We start from the raw sequence: 17,951 nt of genomic DNA, 5'->3' as shown, positions 1-17,951 counted from the left end.
TTTTGGATTTGGATATTAATTCAATTAGAACAAATTGATTATGGAACAACTAAATTGTGGAACAAATGGTAAGTGATCCCTAACCACCATTACTATGTAATCAGTAATCATGTTCTTTAAATCAAAGTGGACTGATGATTTTGATAACGCATTACGCGTTCCTTTTCATATTTCTATTTTCTAATTGGCATTTGAGAAAAGAATTGTTAATTTTTTAGTTAAAAAATTGTTTATCATCAAGACATATACCGATTCATTGACCAACAAACTTATCACCTGAAGTCACGTCAGTAATCAATACATAATGCCTAAAAATAAAGGTAAGCAATACGTTCAGGTCTTAAGCGTTCAATTACTCAATCCAATGTTTTTGATATTTGTAATTACTTATCCATCTTATTTTATCTTACTTTTTAAAATTGTTTTTTTCCCTTAGGAAAGGGAGGTAAAAATCGTAGGCGTGGTAAAAACGAAAATGAAACCGAGAAGCGTGAATTGGTATTCAAAGAAGATGGCCAAGGTAATAATATTTTATCAAATATTCAGTATAGGCTGCATGTGCTGCTTTTAAAATGAGTAATCATTATGAGTATTTTAAGATAAATAGTGCGTAATAAAAGTTTAGGTTAAAGCGTTAAGACATTATTTTTATATGTATTTAAAGAAATGTAAAAATATTAAACCAAATTAATAAATATTATAACCTTGGAATTGTGTAAACACATACATTGAACAATAAGATAAATAACTCAGGTTTATAAAATGTATTAAATGTTAATTAGACTTAAAATATAATTTTACTGAATTATTGAAATATTTTTAGATTTTTAATAAATATTTATATTTATATTTATCAATTCAGATTAGTGAATAGTAGTTTTCAATTTGAGACACTTGTAACTTTATAACAACAAGTGCTCAATTTCAACTTTCACTTATTTTTCATAAAAAGTAATCTAAATGCATTATTTTAAGTAAATATAAAAAGCAATTATAAAATCTTTAAATTAGAATTGTTTTATTTAAAATAACTACTTAATATTTATACTTGTTTAAAAAAATAATTAAAATTAATTTAATACTAAATGACTGGTTTAAATATTAAATTATTAAATAGTAATTTTACTACCAATTGATACGAGTTTGCGGTCAGATATTATAATTGATTCCAGTACGTAAGTTTATCTGTTGGTTGTTCTGTTGATATGTGTGCCTAACATAATTTTAAATAATTTCTATAAAACTGTAGCCACGAGTGAAAATATTGAAATTAAATTTTTGAAGTAACACAGCTTATTAGATTCCGCTGAAAAAGTTAAGTTGAAAAAACAATGTTTTGGGGAGATATGATATCTGAGTAAAAATATGTATGTGAATCTCATATATAATATGTATACTACTTATCAAAGTAACATCAAATAATTTGTAAAACCAAATATATACATTGGTTTTCACTTAATGAATTTAAAACAGTTAATGTAGACACGATTTTAATTAATTTTAATTAACAGTTTTGCACTCACTCTTCTGCAAATAAAATGTATAGTAATTATTATAATATAAAATACATTATGACTACCTATTACATGTTAAATTAATTTCCTATAAACTCAATTTAAGGTATCGTATCATACATTTACATTTCATTTAATAATTGTACGTTCTTATTAAATGAAAATCTAAAGATAATTTGTTTTATTACTTTAATTTTATTTATTTCTCAATTAATAACATTATTATTTATTCTATTATTGATGATAATATATGTACAGTAGCTTTACATTTTTGTTTACAGAATATGCTCAAGTTACTAAAATGTTGGGAAATGGTCGTTTAGAAGCTATGTGCTTTGATGGTGTTAAACGACTTTGTCACATACGAGGAAAACTTCGGAAAAAGGTACTCTAATTTAATTAATATTTTAAATTTTATATTAATTATTTCTAAGTATTTAAGTCTCTCACATTTTATTCAAAGTTATCTTACGTTATTTTAATTAAATAATGAAACACTATCCTCAAGACCTCAACCTTATTTAATTTTGAATATTATGTTAAAATTAAAAGTTGACAACATTGTCAATATTCAAATGTTTAATTAAGGTATGAGTATGTAAAATATTATAATTTAAGTGCTTACAACTTACAGAATTTTAATTTAAGAAAAAAACTAACAATATTGGTTTACTGAATGCAATATTTTAAATTTAGTTATTTATAGGTTAGTAACAAAATTATAAAAAGAAATTTTCTTAATTTATATAATATTATTATTTTAAAATAAAGCTTTTCACTAATATTCTTTTTATTTTGTTCAAATAAATATTAATCCGAGACTTATTTGAAATGGTTATTTTGTATAATAGATTTTTGATTTTAGGTGTGGATTAATCAAGCTGATATAGTATTAATAGGTTTACGTGAATATCAAGACACAAAAGCTGATGTAATTTTGAAGTATACACCAGATGAAGCTCGTAATTTGAAAACATATGGAGAATTTCCAGAAACTGGTAAAAATGATTTCATTAATTAATTTATAAAGATATTTAAGATATAATTGACATATAAATGTATTATCTTTAGTTCGCATCAATGATACAGTCACGTTTGTTGATGATGGATTGGATGAAGATATTGAATTCGGAGATGATATTAGCGATGACGAAGAAGCAGACAATGCTGTTGATAATGTAAGATCAATATGATTATATTAACATAATTAATTATTCTGATAAATAAATAATAATTTTATTTTTAATTTTCAGATTTAAATTTATTTAAAATAGTATGTTAGCTGTACGGTGATGTCATTTGTCTAAGAATCAGATTATAATCAACAACAAATTTAAATAAATATATACTTATGTAATTATTAATTTGTGTGTGTATACTCTTTATGTGGTTTGTTCTTATGATACTATTTCTTCAAAATTTGATACAAATAGAATTTATTTAAGAATTGTAATAATTCTATAGAAAAAAAATATTTAATTTATCAGAGATAGGTTCCTTTTTTTATAATTAATTAATTAATTGATATTTTTTTTATATATAAAACAGTATAATAAATAAAACAACAAATTAATATATATATATTTTTATTCAGTTATAAATTTAAAATAATTAAGTAATGATTAGTGTCAACAAAGTTTCGAGGTAAAAAACTGGAATATATTTCATATTGTATGATGTGAATTAATATAATATATTAAAATAATTAAGATCTTAATTCATTATCAAATACATCAATCACTTTAATCACTTAGTTATTTTTCTAAAGAAACAGCTTTCTTTACAGTTAACTTGTGTACTTTCACAGTAGTTTCACAACAAATGTATATTAATATAGTGAACAAAAATATGATCAGCTATATTCATTACAATTTGCTATTCAACTGAAATAAAAATTTTAAAAAATTTATACGAATTAGGTCCATTCTTTACATTGTGAAACATTTTAACATATCACTAAAAAAGAAAATTACTATCATTTTTATGTACCACACTTGTATAATAGGCAGTAGATGATGACAGACAAAAAATTTTAAATTAGTACATTCATCACTCGACCCAGAATTTAAAATGGGAAGAACAAGCGCTTAAAAGGAACTTTGTATTAAATTGTCAAATTTTTTTCTCATCAAAATAAATTGTATTATTTAAATCAAAAACAAAAAAATTTAAAAAAGTAGAAAATTTAAAATGGCTAAATCTACTTAATAGCACCAAAAGAGCTAAAATATTTTGAAAATAATATAATTTTTACTACTTTCAAAAGATGAAAACAAAGAAGAAAGATGCACACATATTATATCATTGTAAACCAAACACGTTTGTAGTGTTCTCTTCTTAAATAACATGTTTTGAATAAAAAAAAATGAAAAAAAGGTAGCAGATACCAAATCATATTTGTTTCAAAATCAATATTGATATTGAATAACAATGTAATTATAAGTATAAGGTAACTTTGTCTGCATAACTCTAGCTTTAACATTAATAGATATAGGTTAGATTAGATTACCTACTTATATAAATATAATTAATGTTAAGTAATACTTAAAAGTTATTTAATTATTAAAAAAATATTTTTATTATCTTATTGCATATATCATATATGTATATTATAAAAATTTGATTTACAATATATTTGACATGAAATTGTTTTAATAATTAATATGTTAATATGTGGGCAACTCTGCTCTCTATTAAGTACTTAGCCGTAGACTTATAAAAAATAGTTTAAACTGAATGAATAAAATATTGGTGAAGCAATTGAATGAAATTGTTTTTTTCACTCTATGTATATTATATATGACTATAGAACACTGCAGTATAGTACTGTAATCATAATTAACAGGTCAATATAGTTTTGGTAAGTTAAAAATCATACTTATCAAAAGTAGCTTTATGTATAATTTCAAATTCATAAAATAAATGGATTTCTATTTATATTAAAAATGGTAATTAATTAATAATTGATAATGATAAATTAATTTTATGGAACTACAGGTTGATTTACGGTGTATTTTTTGTCGTGGTATATAAGTATATCATATTTATATTCCCCATTAACACCATGCAAGTTTTTATTTCATAAATAATAATGGTAATAGGTACATAATAATTACATAAATTGAAACCTGATGCCGGAAAGAAGAAACCAAGATCTACTTATAAAGAAGGTTACTATTGTAGTATTATAGTCTATAGATCTTAGTATGTGTGTACTATATAAGTACTATAGTTTTCAGTAAAAATATCAAGGAAAAAGAACAAATTTTAAATATATTAGTTGATTATGAAAACTAAAATATGATTACTTACACACATTTACATAAACCGAAGGTGCACATATTATAGACATTGTATACAAATAATTATCCCCCAAAAAAAATTTGTATATATCAAATTATTAATAATTATTATCATATTATAATTTTACAGGCATAATAAATATATAATATAAACAAATTTTGTATGTTGCTGGTAACATTTGTTCAATTTGTCGTAAAAAACTAAAATAATAATATTATAATGTACGTCAATTAAACGCAATTTTTACACCGAAAGGCGAAAATACACGAATATACACCAACGTATTTTAAACCTAATAATATATAGAATTAAACGAAATTATTCCACCGAAAATAAACGAATATACACCAAAGTATTTTAGATCTAATAAATTCATTTATTCTTAAACGTAAATCAATTTATGTTTAATCTCCCAATAATATACGTATTATCGACGTCAATTAAACGCAATTTTACACCGAAAATACACGAATATACACCAACGTATTTTAAACCTAATATATTGAATTAAACGAAAATTTTACACCGAAAATACACGAATATACACCAAATATACACCAACGGTTTTTAAACCTAAAATATTTGTGATTTCTTAAACGAAAATAAATTTAAGTTTGAACTTCCAATAATATACGTATTATCGACGTCAATTAAACACAATTTTTCCACCGAAAATACACGAATATACACCAACGTAGTTTAGATCTAATAAATTAAATTATTCTGAAACGTAAACCAATTTATGATTAATCTACCAAAAATGTACGTATTATCGACGTTAATTAAACACAATTTTACACCGAAAATACACGAATATACACCAACGTATTTTAAACCTAATATATTGAATTAAACGAAAATTTTACACCGAAAATACACGAATATACACCAACGTATTTTAGATCTAATAAATTCATTTATTCTTAAACGTAAATCAATTTATGTTTAATCTCCCAATAATATACGTATTATCGATGTCAATTAAACACAATTTTTACACCGAAAAAACACTAATATACATTATTAACGGTTTTTAAACCTAAAATATTAGTGATTTCTTAAACGTAAAAAAATTTAAGTTTGATCTTCCAATAATATACTTATTATCGACGTCAATTAAACACAATTTTTCCACCGAAAAGACACGAATATACACCAACGTATTTTAAACCTAATATATTGAATTAAACGAAAATTTTACACCGAAAATACACGAATATACACCAACGGTTTTTAAACCTAAAATATTCGTGATTTCTTAAACGTAAAATAGATTTAAGTTTGAACAACTATTTTACTAATACCCCAAAAATACACATATAATATCGATGTTAATTAAACGCAATTATTCCACCGAAAATATACGAATATACAACAACGTATTTTAGATCTAATAAATTCATTTATTCTTAAACGTAAATCAATTTATGTTTAATCTCCCAATAATATACGTATTATCGACGTTAATTAAACGCAATTTTTACACCGAAAATACACGAATATACACCAACGTATTTTAAACCTAATATATTGAATTAAACGAAAATTTTACACCAAAAATACACGAATATACCTCAAATATACACCAACGCTTTTTAAACCTAAAACATTCGTGATTTTTTAAACGTAAATAAATTTAAGTTTAATCTTCTAATAATATACGTATTATCGACGTCAATTAAACACAATTTTTACACTGAAAATACACGAATATACGTCGATAATACGTACTTTTTTGGTAGATTAAACATAAATTGGTTTACGTTTCAGAATAAATGAATTTATTAGATCTAAACTACGTTGGTGTATATTCGTATATTTTCGGTGAACAAATTGTGTTTAATTGACGTCGATAATACGTAGGTATATTATTGGAAGATCAAATTAATATTTTTTTATGTTTAAGAAATCCCGAATATTTTAGGTTTAAAAACCGTTTGTGTATATTTGGAGTATATTAGTGTATTTTCGGTGTAAAATTTTCGTTTAATTCAATATATTAGGTTTAAAATACGTTGGTGTATATTCGTGTATTTTCGGTGTAAAATTGCGTTTATTTGACGTCGATAATACGTACATTTTTGGTAGATTAAACATAAATTGGTTTACGTTTCAAAATAAATTAATTTATTAGATCTAAACTACGTTGGTGTATATTCGTATATTTTCGGGGGAAAAATTGTGTTTAATTAACGTTATTATTATACGTGTATTTTTGGGGTATTTGTAAAATAGTTGTTTAATAAGTTGTTTTAACTTAAATCAATTTTACGTGTAAGAATGTACGAATATTTTAGGTTTAAAATACGTTGGTGTATATTCGTATATTTTGAACACACTGTATGTCTGTATAGTTATAAAATGTATCTATATTATTACTGTGAAAACATAAATAGTTATAAACTAGTTTATAGGTCTATATGGTTTTACTGGTATTTAAGTATTTTTGACTGTAGGCATCCCGTGCAACTACTGCACAACATGAACCACCATTTTCTCATTTCATTGGCTCATTTGAATCTCCCGCCAACATATCTATTATTATCATTATTTTTAATTGATATTATGCATTATATTTTACATAATATTCATACAATTATATTACAGACTTCAGTCCGTTCATTTACAATGGAGAAACTACTAATTGTATTTTCTTTTTATTTAAGTAGTCAACTCAGTTAAATATATAGGTATATAAATTATATTATTATACATACGAATAGTACATACTTTAACCAAGTAAGTCTTTTTTGATGAAATACACAAGGTTTTTCAATTTTTTTAATATTGTGCGTTGTGGCTTTGTTTGTAAATAGAAAAGTATGGATTTTGGAAAGAATCAACAAAAAAATTTAAAAAATATTTTGTGATAGTGTGATAGTAGTTCGTGGATTCGGATCACATGGATTTAAACATTTTTATTTTGTTTAAAATGACCACTATTTTTTTACTCCATGACCTGCGGTAACCTAACCTTAAAAAATGACGGGTGTTGAATACATTTCCCAGTTATTATATTCAATGTTGTTTGAAAACCCAAACCTAACACGTGCGTGTATCATGTCTGTTTTACTAGTTGAGTGTTGTGTTTATTGATTCAAATTTTCTTATTTTAATACAACTTATTTGTTTTGTATGGTTTTCAATAGTTGACGATCCTTAACAACATCCAATATGTTGGTTTTATTCGAAACTTCTGCTGGATACGCTATATTTAAGGTATATTGACGTTTTTATATTAATATTTTAATCCTCACCACGTTTATATTTATCTAAAATGTCGATAATAATACGTGTAACGTTTTGTGTTTCAGTTACTGGACGAAAACAAATTAAAAAATGTCAGCGATTTGTACAGTCACTTCGAATCACCAGAAGCAACGACCAAAATGTAACTATGGGTTCTTATTTACTTTTATTGAATTTTTCGTATTAGATATAATAAAATTGAAATATTAATATTGTTAGTAGAATAAATGTTAAACTGACAAGATTTAATTTTTTATAGTTGACAATTTTTAAGCACATAATTTAAAACTAGAAATTATGTATTTTAATTAGTTTGGTAGTTTTAGCTGTTCTTTAGTGATAAATTTATTTACTTGTTAACTCTGGTTATTGATCAACTATGTACTTTATTTACCAGATTCAGTCCTCAATCTAACCTTTTAGTAAATTTGATAAACTATGTTCAAAGTTAGGTCACATTTCAGATCTTCAAAACTAAATAAAACACACTAATCTTTGTCTTGCATTTCACCTAGCCAATTTTGTATACCATATACTACCTATATAATAAATAAAACTCGAAAACTGTTGTTACTGAATACAGTGCCGTAACTTTAATTTTATTTTGAGGGGTGATGGGGTATAAAATTATAAATTTAATTAATATTTAAATATTGGTATGCCACTTACAAACACTATCTAATATTAAAATATTTTCACAAAAAATAGTTTTTAATTCTATAATAAATGTGATGAAAAATGTATGTTGATGTTGTTCTATCATAGTTGACAAATACTAAATTTTAAAAATATTTAAATTTTCATGATGTGTACATATTTAGGTATATTGATTTTTTTTATTAAGAAAATGTGAAAATTATTTGATTACAGCATAAAATTAAAACATTTTCAAAAATTTGATGACACCACAGAAGCTTTAGCGTCAGCTGCTTCCTTAATTGAAGGAAAATTATGCAAATCTTTGAAGAAAGTATGTCATTAGAACAAATTATAAATTTTTAGATACTTTTTATTATTATTCTTTTTAATGTTTTTTCTATTTTTAGGTAATCAAATCACATGTCAATAGTAGTGATTCATTAATGGTTGCTGACCCAAAATTGGGCGCAGCTATTAAAGAAAAATTCAATATCAGCTGCGTTTCAAGTTCTTCTGCAGCAGATTTGTTACGATGCATTCGGTCTCAGTTTGAAAATTTATTGGTTGGCCTTCCTAAGAAAGACTTGACTGCTATGTCCTTAGGTCTTGCCCATAGGTAATACATATATTTTAATTATTTTATTTATTAATAATTCAGTTTTAAAAATTATTTATTTTTCATAGTTTGTCACGATATAAGCTAAAATTTAGCCCAGATAAAATTGATACAATGATAGTTCAAGCAATTGGACTATTGGATGAACTTGATAAAGAAGTAAATAATTACATAATGAGATGTAGAGAATGGTACGGTTGGCATTTCCCAGAGCTTGGAAAGATTCTTACAGACAATTTAGAATATGTTAAAACCATCAAAACCCTTGGTAAGCGATAATAATCTGGTAACTGGTATACTACGATTTTTTTTTTTAAATTGTTTAGCAGCTTATATTCTGTATTTGCTTTTAGTTTTTTAAATTTGTTTAGTATTATTTGTAAAATTAAATACATTATTCACTTCCTCTAGGAAATAACTATCTAACTCAATAATGAAAAAAAGTTCAACCTTTTACAAACACTAGAGACTGTCCATGTTTCTAGGGGTTTATCATAGAGTATTATCAAATAAAGAAAATTTATATTAACATATAGAATTAATTTTTTTCTTTTAATGTTTATTTTATTAAAATTACTTCTAAAAGATTTTAATTTTAATTTACACAGCTTGGGTAATAAGTGACTTTTACGTTTCACATAATATACTAAGACTTATTTAAAAAAGTAAATTGTTAAATGATAAGTTAACTATATGAGTTTAGCAGTCATTATGTTAAGGTTATCCCCTTTTAATAATAAATGAGAATTAATTTTAATCTTTTTGTACTTGTTTATTAATTGTTATAAATATATTTTACTTTAATTAGGTATGAGAGAAAATGCCAAATCAATAGATTTATCTTCTATTTTAAGTCCCGCTTTAGAGGATCAAGTTAAGACTGCTGCAGAAATATCTATGGGAACTGAGATTGCTGAAGATGATATACAACATATAGTACAAATGTGTGATGAGGTAGTTTTTATTGTCATATGTCATATAATACGTTGCAATTAACTTATTAAAAAAAAAATTTAATAAAATATTATTAATTGTTTATTTACAGATATTAGATATCTCAACTTACCGAACTTCACTATCTGATTATTTAAAGTCTCGAATGATGGCTGTAGCACCCAATGTAACAGTACTTCTTGGTGATTTAGTTGGAGCTAGAATGTTGGCCCAAGGAGGTAATTTATTTCTCCAATTTCGTAATAACTATATTTGTAATTCATTGTTTTGATTTAAAGGATCTTTAGTAAATGTTGCTAAAATGCCTGCATCTACAATTCAACTTTGTGGAGCTGAAAAAGCATTGTTTAGAGCTTTGAAAAAAAAACATGATACTCCTAAATATGGTCTTATTTATCATTCCAGCTTGGTTGGTCGAGCAACTGCTAAAGTTAAAGGAAGGGTAAGTATAATGACTAAAAAAAAAAAATTAGAAGATACATCTTAAATATTTCTACTGATTTTTTTTTTGACAATAATATTATATTTCTAGATGTCTCGTATGTTAGCAGCAAAAGTTGCTCTTGCTGCACGTTTTGATGCATTTGGTGAATCTGAAACAATTAATTTAGATTTGGGTACTAATCATTTGGCTAATTTAGAATATAAACTTCGCCTTATGGAAGAAGGTTCTATGACAAGAATAAGTGGAACTGCTAAAGCTAAAGCTAAATTTGAAAAATATCAAGTTAAAAGGTAAACTTTTTTTTCTAAACATTATTTTAAAAATGTATCTATATTATTATTATATTTTTAGAGAAATAGTACAGTATTCAGCTGCAGCTGATTCTACTATTCCTAGCAATAAACGTAAAATAGAAGATGCAGACATAAAAGAAGAATATTCAGAGGTTGCAAAAGATATCAAACAAGAACCAGAAGGTAAATTTTTTATTTCACTTTTTTCCTTTAATTTAACATTTTTGTAACAATAGGTCAACAGCCTCCAAAGAAGAAGAAGAAAAAAAATAAGGAACAAACTAATGGCGAGGATAAGTCCATTAATAATGGTGCTGATATTTCAATTAAAAGTGAACAAGAATCAATATTGACTGAGGGTAAATACATCAATTTCATACTATTGAAATTATTTTGAATGTTATAGTTATTAATAAATAATTAAATCACCACTTATGTCTTATTCAAAAAACTCAATGAATACATTGAATGCAAATTTACTTTTATTTACTAATTAAATTTAATAAATGTAAAATCCATTTCTAATAACATTATAACTATATTTTTAAAGAACAAACGCCAAAATCTAAAAAGAAGAAGAAGAGAGAACTTCAGGAAGAACCAGTAGAAGAAGAGATTGTAGTTGGTATGTATGATTTATTCAATAATTAACTAATTATTTTAATCAATATGATCAACTGTGAATTTTAATTATTTTCAATTTTGTTGTATTTTCTATGATTCTTTTCGGTTTAAATTTTAAACATACCTGTTGATAATATCTAAGTTCACTTAAGGTTAATAGCCTTACATATTTGTTTGTTAGCTTTTTAATAAAGTATTCTACAATATATGGGCATTTTTAAAATGTAAAATTATACATAATATTCATAACTTATAGAGGTTGATGAAATAATATTTTTTTTTTTAAATGATGCACTATCACAGATTATGTTCTTAACTGAAAGTTTGATAGTTTGTTGGTTCTAATATTAAAGTTAACATCATAAGGTAGGTTCTGATAAACCCTTTAAGCTTGTGAATAAAATAAAAAAATTAATAGAGTACTTTTTTGTTATCCTAATATTTGATCTATATCTTTTTTTCAGAAAGTGCAACTAAAAAGAAGAAAAAGTCAGTTGTTGCTGATACTTCAGTTACTGAAGTAGTTAGTAAGTTAACATTGTGTATTTGGTGATTTAAACTCTTATTCATAATTAATTATCATTATATTTTTAGCTGAATCAGGAAAAAAGAAAAAGAAAAATAAGAGTCAAATAGAGGAAACTGAGGCTATTGGTATAATGAATTACTTTATTATTTAACCAACTTACCTACTTGTTATCTGTTATATATTATTGTTAATTCATTTTTTTTTACTCTAGAAAATTCTCCCAAAAAAAAGAAGAAATCCATTGTTGCTGATATTTCAGTAGATGAAGTAGTTAGTAAGTAGATTCATTATGAGACATTGTCTAATTTGGTTTTTTTTTAATTTAACAATTTTTTTATAGCTGAATCGGGTAAAAAGAAGAAGAAGAAGAAGAAAGATCAATAATCTATTTAATTTTTTACTGTTAAATATTATTATTTTATCGCTTCCGACAATGATTCATAATGTACAATTTTTAAAATATATTGTGACAAATATATACTTAACAAAATTGATACACAATTTAAATATGTGTACTTATATTTTTAATGAAAACCAATGTCTTTGTACTTCATTTAATGAGATCTAATTTTATGATAGTGTGCAATCTACAAATGAAAATTATTTCAACATTACCACTGCAGTATTTTTGTGTATGGCTTACTGTATAATTTATAAGGTTATTAATTCAAGTGTACTAGTGATGGGTCGAACTGAACTATCAAATATCTTTTACTGTTAAAAATTCTAACTTGAAAATATTTTTCGAACCAGACTTACTAGCCATGACAGTTCAAAGACCAAATATTTGTACAATTCTTCAAAAGTTATTTTTAAAAAATAAAAATTGATAATCATTATATAGTAAGAATTAGACTATTAGCAATAGAAAGTTATAAGCTGTAACGGGCACTTTATGTACCATTTATAATAATAATGATAAAAAAGTATTAAGTTTGACCTCGACTTAAAATGATTCCAGGTTCAGTAGAAAATATGAAGGTTCGGGTTCAAAAGAATAATTTAAAGTTTGGTTCGATTTAAAAAATCAAGGTTTGACCCATCACGAAAGTGTACACATTATTGTATAATAATAATTAAATATTAACAATAATATAAAATATAAATGTTGTTTTCAGCAAAACTCAAAACAATGACAAACTTTTGTAATACTACCTATTGACTAAAAATGAAATAAATTAGATACCTATCTATTTCATTAAATACATATATAATTATATTTATACAGGCTGACAATCCATCGCCACTCAGATGCAAAAAAAAGAACTACACAGCTTAAAAGATGGTAAACATAATAGAATAAATTAAAAATTTTCAAGTAGTTAATGTTTTAAATAAAGCTTGCATCTATTTAGAATCATTTATTATAATGAATTAGATGAAAATTGTAGTGTGACTCAATTATGAATGTGCCTTTTTTGAGTTAACAAAAATACTAAGAAAGATTTATAAATAGACTAGGAGAAAACGTCGAGGAAATGACTAAGAGAAAAAAAGAAAGACTGTAGAAATGGATTCAAATAATGTGAGTAGCTAAGAATACAAAACTTCTATATGTTATCGATGAAGTAAAAAATAAGGAATACAATTACAATGTTGATGTTTAGATAGTAGGCAAACAACTGTGAAAGAAAATAAAATTGTTAGGGGCAAACCTAAGAAAAATAAAATTGTACCTAAGTTTTACGGGTCTACTTTTCTTTTCTTTTATTTGTTACTATAATATATTATGGCATCTTAAAATTCTACGAAATGGGATATGTAACAAAATTATGTTGAACATCGGTTATTTAAGGCTACCTAAAGTACTAAAAAGCTATATTAGCTTAAATTATAACGTATAAATTAATTTTTGTTATGGTGTAGTTGACATAGTAACTATAAAAATTAGAAATAATATATCCAGTCCAAAAATATTATAATATAATAATACATTATATTACATAACGTAATAATTAATAAATTACATAATTATATATTATATTTATGTTAAAAAAAGACCCACTGAAGATTCAAAACTCAAACTAGCTGTTATACTAATGAAGTAATGAACTATTGAAATGTAAAAAAGTAAGATAAACAATTTGAAACAACTATTAATGAGGATTTCTTAAAATTGATAAAATAGTTCAAATATGTAATAAGCACGGCTTAAGATATACCTAAATATATATATTTATATGTATATATATATATCTTTAATCGTGGTCATAAGTAACATTTGTAAAGGTTATTATTACTAAAATACAGTTGTATCATTACCGAAACTTCAATTAGGCACAGGAGTTGGGTGGAAGCGATGAGCAATCAACTAAACTTTAAGTTTAATTAAAGCTTCAACTATTTCGAATAAAAGATTAAAACCTTAGAAAACATGAACAATAACAGTGACATAACCTAGAAAGAAATTCCTAAAGTTAAATCTAATATTCCCTAACTACAAAAAAATTATTAAAGATTTAAAAAGCCGGTAAGTTGTAAGTGCATTGTAGATTAAGTCAGGGTAGATGTTGTTAACTACACCACAGAAGTATTGCAAAAGATGTTCCAGCAACACCAGTTGTTCTAAACAGAAAAAATAAAGTTGTTAACTAACATAGCTACAATTAATAGTGAAGCATTATCAATAACCAAACGCCATCCAACATTGGCTTTTTGGTAGGTTCATAAGAAACTTAAATAGGAGAAAACAGTAGGTTTATGCATCCACAATTCACAAGGTTAGATATAATATTCCTTCAATTGTTATATTAATTTTAATTTTATTTTTACTAAGTAGGTACCTTGTAATTTAACTAATGAAGTAAGTTATTATATAGTTTTTCTTTAAATTAAATATTTATAAATGAAAATCAAGACTGTGTTATTATTTTTATTTTTTTTTTTTTAAATTTATACATTATTTACAATTTTTTTTTAATTTTACACTTAAAAAACTATGATTCTGCGATATGTTGTTTACATAGATCTTCAAATGGCAAACGTGCTATGACTTTACCAATGGCTGGTCCACTTTTGAGCTTGACATCAACACAAAAATTATCTGAATCTATTTTTATTATTTCTGCTTCTCGTCCAACATGCATACCATTCACTACTATTACTCTGCCACCAACATTTGGTATAACAGTTTCAACATGATTTTGATCTAATTTTAATTTCACTTTTGGATCAAACAATTTTACCATACAACCATATTTGTCTATTACTTTAAGAACGACACCTTTTTTTCCTAAATATTCTAGGCCTAATGTTTTAGTGGTTACTTTTACAACAATATTTTCTAGTAGCCAATAATCTTTTCTCATGTAATTCTTTTTTTTGGTCTCTTGTTGAATTATTTCTTCAAGAGCAGATATTTTTCGTTTCTCAGATTTACGACTACTTGATTTAGATATCATAGACATGCGGTCAGATCCGGCTGTACTTAAAACATTTTTAATTGGGGCGACAGCTGGTTTTTTAAAAGTATCAATTTTTAAATTCAAAGATAATTTTTCATCTTCTTCCCTGATAAGTTCTTTTGTATTGCCATCTTCGGTTTGTTTCTCAGTAGATTCTTTTTTTTGACCTTCTCGAATTTGACGTTGTAAAAAGTCCATTTCACGTTCTTTATCATCTTTTTCAGCTTTTTCTTTTCTTCTCATTTTTTCTTCAAGTTCTATTGTTGCTGGATCACGGTCAATGTATGTTATAAACCATCCTTCATCTGTCTCATCAACTACACATTTACCTAAAAATAAATTCAAATGTAGGTATTAATTATTTGATATGTATTGTGAGGATTGAATCAATAATATAATTATTATTTCTTAAATTTAATATTATTTTTTTTTGAAAATATCAAACATAAGTTTTATGTATAAAAATTAACATGCAATAAGATAAGGTAGTTAATTTAATGTTTATTTCAATGAAACTTAAACTTAATTTTTATCTTCATTAGATTCACTCATTCACTCTAAAATATCTAACATTAAAATATTATTTATGTAAGCTTTTAGAATAATAAATTAAACTAAAATAGTTATTATTCATTAGCATTTTTATATAGGTAGGTACTATAATGAACTAAATTCAATAATAATCACTCAAATTCATATAGACAATAGGTTAGGTTCATCAAAATAATTTAAAATTAAGTTTGTACAAGATTTGTAGGCATCTAAATACTATTTAAATATTTAATTTTTTAACATATCAGATTATTAAGTACCTGTTTTCCCGAGCCATTTGACAAAACCAGTTAAAGTTGTCCATTGAGTGGCGTTCATATGTAGATGGTTTCGATCTGAAATATATTCCTGGTAAACTTTATTTGCTTTTACTCTTTTAGTACCAAACTGTCGTTTCAATAAGAATAAAAATCCCTTGGAGAATTCATAACTGAAATCACTCAGGTAACGTCCTGCATTGTCTGCAAATAATAACAGTTGCCGTTGATGTGATTCAGACATTGTATGACATTTGAAGCCATTTTCGTCCCGACACTGTTTGTTGCACATCTGACAAAACCATCTTAGTTTTTGTAATCCTTTGGACTTGATCTTGTTTGCTATATATTTTGGAGTTCCTGGCTCTGCTCTACCTTTACCCATTGTTAATTCGCAGTGGCTATTAACACGTCCTTTGTGAAACTACTAACTAAAATACTAAAACTACAATCTGATAGGGCTATAACTATTATATTTTTATGTCTTGCCACTATTTGATCGTAAGTTCATAATATTGTAAAATTAATAATTATAATATATTATTTGTTAACATTTCCATTATAATATTGATAAGTAAAGTGAGTGAGATGATAACCCATAGAGTACTACTCTATGTGATAACCGTAGGCATAATATTTGTTTATAGATTTAAGGTGATAACTGATAAGTGCTCGAATATTTTTGTGATATTATACCAACATTTCCCGCATAAATTTAAATAATATTATGTATTTTACAATAAAATAAAATAACTATAATAAAATATTGATAATTAATGTATAGTTAATAATTATAAATAATTCTCAAATTTTGTTTTTGTTTTTCAGACTTTTTTCTAGTATCGAAACTATGTATTTCTGTGTTTTAATAATATATGAAAAGTTATTAAGTTATAGCCTTATAGGTAAACTATGAAAAATCTATCTATTGTATATTTTATATTATGTGCTAATTTACTAACATTTATAAATATCAGTAAACAATGAGGATTAAGATTCTATTTATAATTTAGCTTCAAAACATTAATTTAAATATATATACTAGTATATCACTATTCACATCAAAAGAATTTAAAAAAAATGAATTTGAGGGTTTCTTCAATATTTTACTCTGGATTATATCCGATGTAGTTATGTATTGATCAAATGATTTTCAAAAAAATCATGCTAGGTAATTCGACTTTTTAATGAATACTGATTTTACCATCTTATTAGCAAGAACGTGCCATACTAGGTACCATTTATATGTTAGATGTTCTTATACAATTATAATATAATAGTGAAATTAAGAAACTAATTTTTTTATGAGTATGAAAACAATATTTTATTATATTTTCAAAGTTTGATGTACCTTAATGATCAACAATAATTAGAAAATATGGAAACTGTTTTATTTTTAAATATTAGGTACTGTCTCAACCACGGTTTAAGATATAGGTATATCTTAATATTCTTAATAAACCGTGGTCTCGACTTTGGCTTTAATATTATAAATTATTAAATTTAATACAGTATACACTTCTCACTTTGGCATACTATTTTATTTTTCAATACATTATACAATATGAAAAT

At 24.7% G+C, this 17,951-nt stretch overlaps 3 protein-coding genes across 3 annotated transcripts; 2 read left to right on the top strand and 1 right to left on the bottom strand.

Moving 5' to 3' along the window:
* The first annotated feature begins 134 nt into the window (after nt 1-134).
* On the top strand, nt 135-2,878 carry LOC132922458 (eukaryotic translation initiation factor 1A, X-chromosomal-like). The gene is made up of 6 exons (XM_060985993.1): nt 135-320; nt 437-520; nt 1,796-1,899; nt 2,380-2,512; nt 2,586-2,692; nt 2,768-2,878. Exons 1-6 carry the CDS (start codon nt 305-307, stop codon nt 2,771-2,773), a joined length of 450 nt encoding a protein of 149 aa, XP_060841976.1. The 5' UTR covers nt 135-304; the 3' UTR covers nt 2,774-2,878.
* Nucleotides 2,879-7,829: 4,951 nt separating this feature from the next.
* On the top strand, nt 7,830-12,673 carry LOC132923308 (nucleolar protein 58). The gene is made up of 16 exons (XM_060987210.1): nt 7,830-8,036; nt 8,132-8,208; nt 8,937-9,036; nt 9,113-9,321; nt 9,390-9,589; nt 10,130-10,275; nt 10,367-10,493; nt 10,554-10,717; nt 10,808-11,010; nt 11,072-11,196; nt 11,250-11,372; nt 11,564-11,638; nt 12,102-12,164; nt 12,232-12,291; nt 12,378-12,440; nt 12,507-12,673. Exons 1-16 carry the CDS (start codon nt 7,992-7,994, stop codon nt 12,548-12,550), a joined length of 1,824 nt encoding a protein of 607 aa, XP_060843193.1. The 5' UTR covers nt 7,830-7,991; the 3' UTR covers nt 12,551-12,673.
* Nucleotides 12,674-15,035: 2,362 nt separating this feature from the next.
* LOC132922344 (DNA/RNA-binding protein KIN17) lies at nt 15,036-16,953 on the bottom strand. The gene is made up of 2 exons (XM_060985819.1): nt 16,383-16,953; nt 15,036-15,899 (listed from the first exon to the last, which is right to left on the bottom strand). Exons 1-2 carry the CDS (start codon nt 16,762-16,764, stop codon nt 15,103-15,105), a joined length of 1,179 nt encoding a protein of 392 aa, XP_060841802.1. The 5' UTR covers nt 16,765-16,953; the 3' UTR covers nt 15,036-15,102.
* Between the last annotated feature and the right edge of the window lie 998 nt (nt 16,954-17,951).

The sequence above is a fragment of the Rhopalosiphum padi genome, chromosome 2, assembly GCF_020882245.1.
Source record: "Rhopalosiphum padi isolate XX-2018 chromosome 2, ASM2088224v1, whole genome shotgun sequence".
Taxonomy (NCBI): domain Eukaryota; kingdom Metazoa; phylum Arthropoda; class Insecta; order Hemiptera; family Aphididae; genus Rhopalosiphum; species Rhopalosiphum padi.
The sequence above is the reverse complement of the archived record's forward strand: the minus strand, read 5'-3'. Positions and strand labels throughout refer to the sequence as shown.

Bases quoted from the DNA above. Each gene is read 5' to 3' on its own strand.
- LOC132922344 (XM_060985819.1), bottom strand. From the start codon at position 16,764: ATGGGTAAAGGTAGAGCAGAGCCAGGAACTCCAAAATATATAGCAAAC. The intron at 15,900-16,382 runs GTACTTAATAAT...ATTTATTTTTAG, and splicing joins CAAATGGCTCGGGAAAACAG to GTAAATGTGTAGTTGATGAG.
- LOC132922458 (XM_060985993.1), top strand. The intron at 521-1,795 runs GTAATAATATTT...TTTTGTTTACAG, and splicing joins ATTCAAAGAAGATGGCCAAG to AATATGCTCAAGTTACTAAA. The intron at 1,900-2,379 runs GTACTCTAATTT...TTTTGATTTTAG, and splicing joins GAGGAAAACTTCGGAAAAAG to GTGTGGATTAATCAAGCTGA.
- LOC132923308 (XM_060987210.1), top strand. From the start codon at position 7,992: ATGTTGGTTTTATTCGAAACTTCTGCTGGATACGCTATATTTAAG. The intron at 10,276-10,366 runs GTAGTTTTTATT...GTTTATTTACAG, and splicing joins TAGTACAAATGTGTGATGAG to ATATTAGATATCTCAACTTA. The intron at 11,373-11,563 runs GTAAATACATCA...ATATTTTTAAAG, and splicing joins AGAATCAATATTGACTGAGG to AACAAACGCCAAAATCTAAA.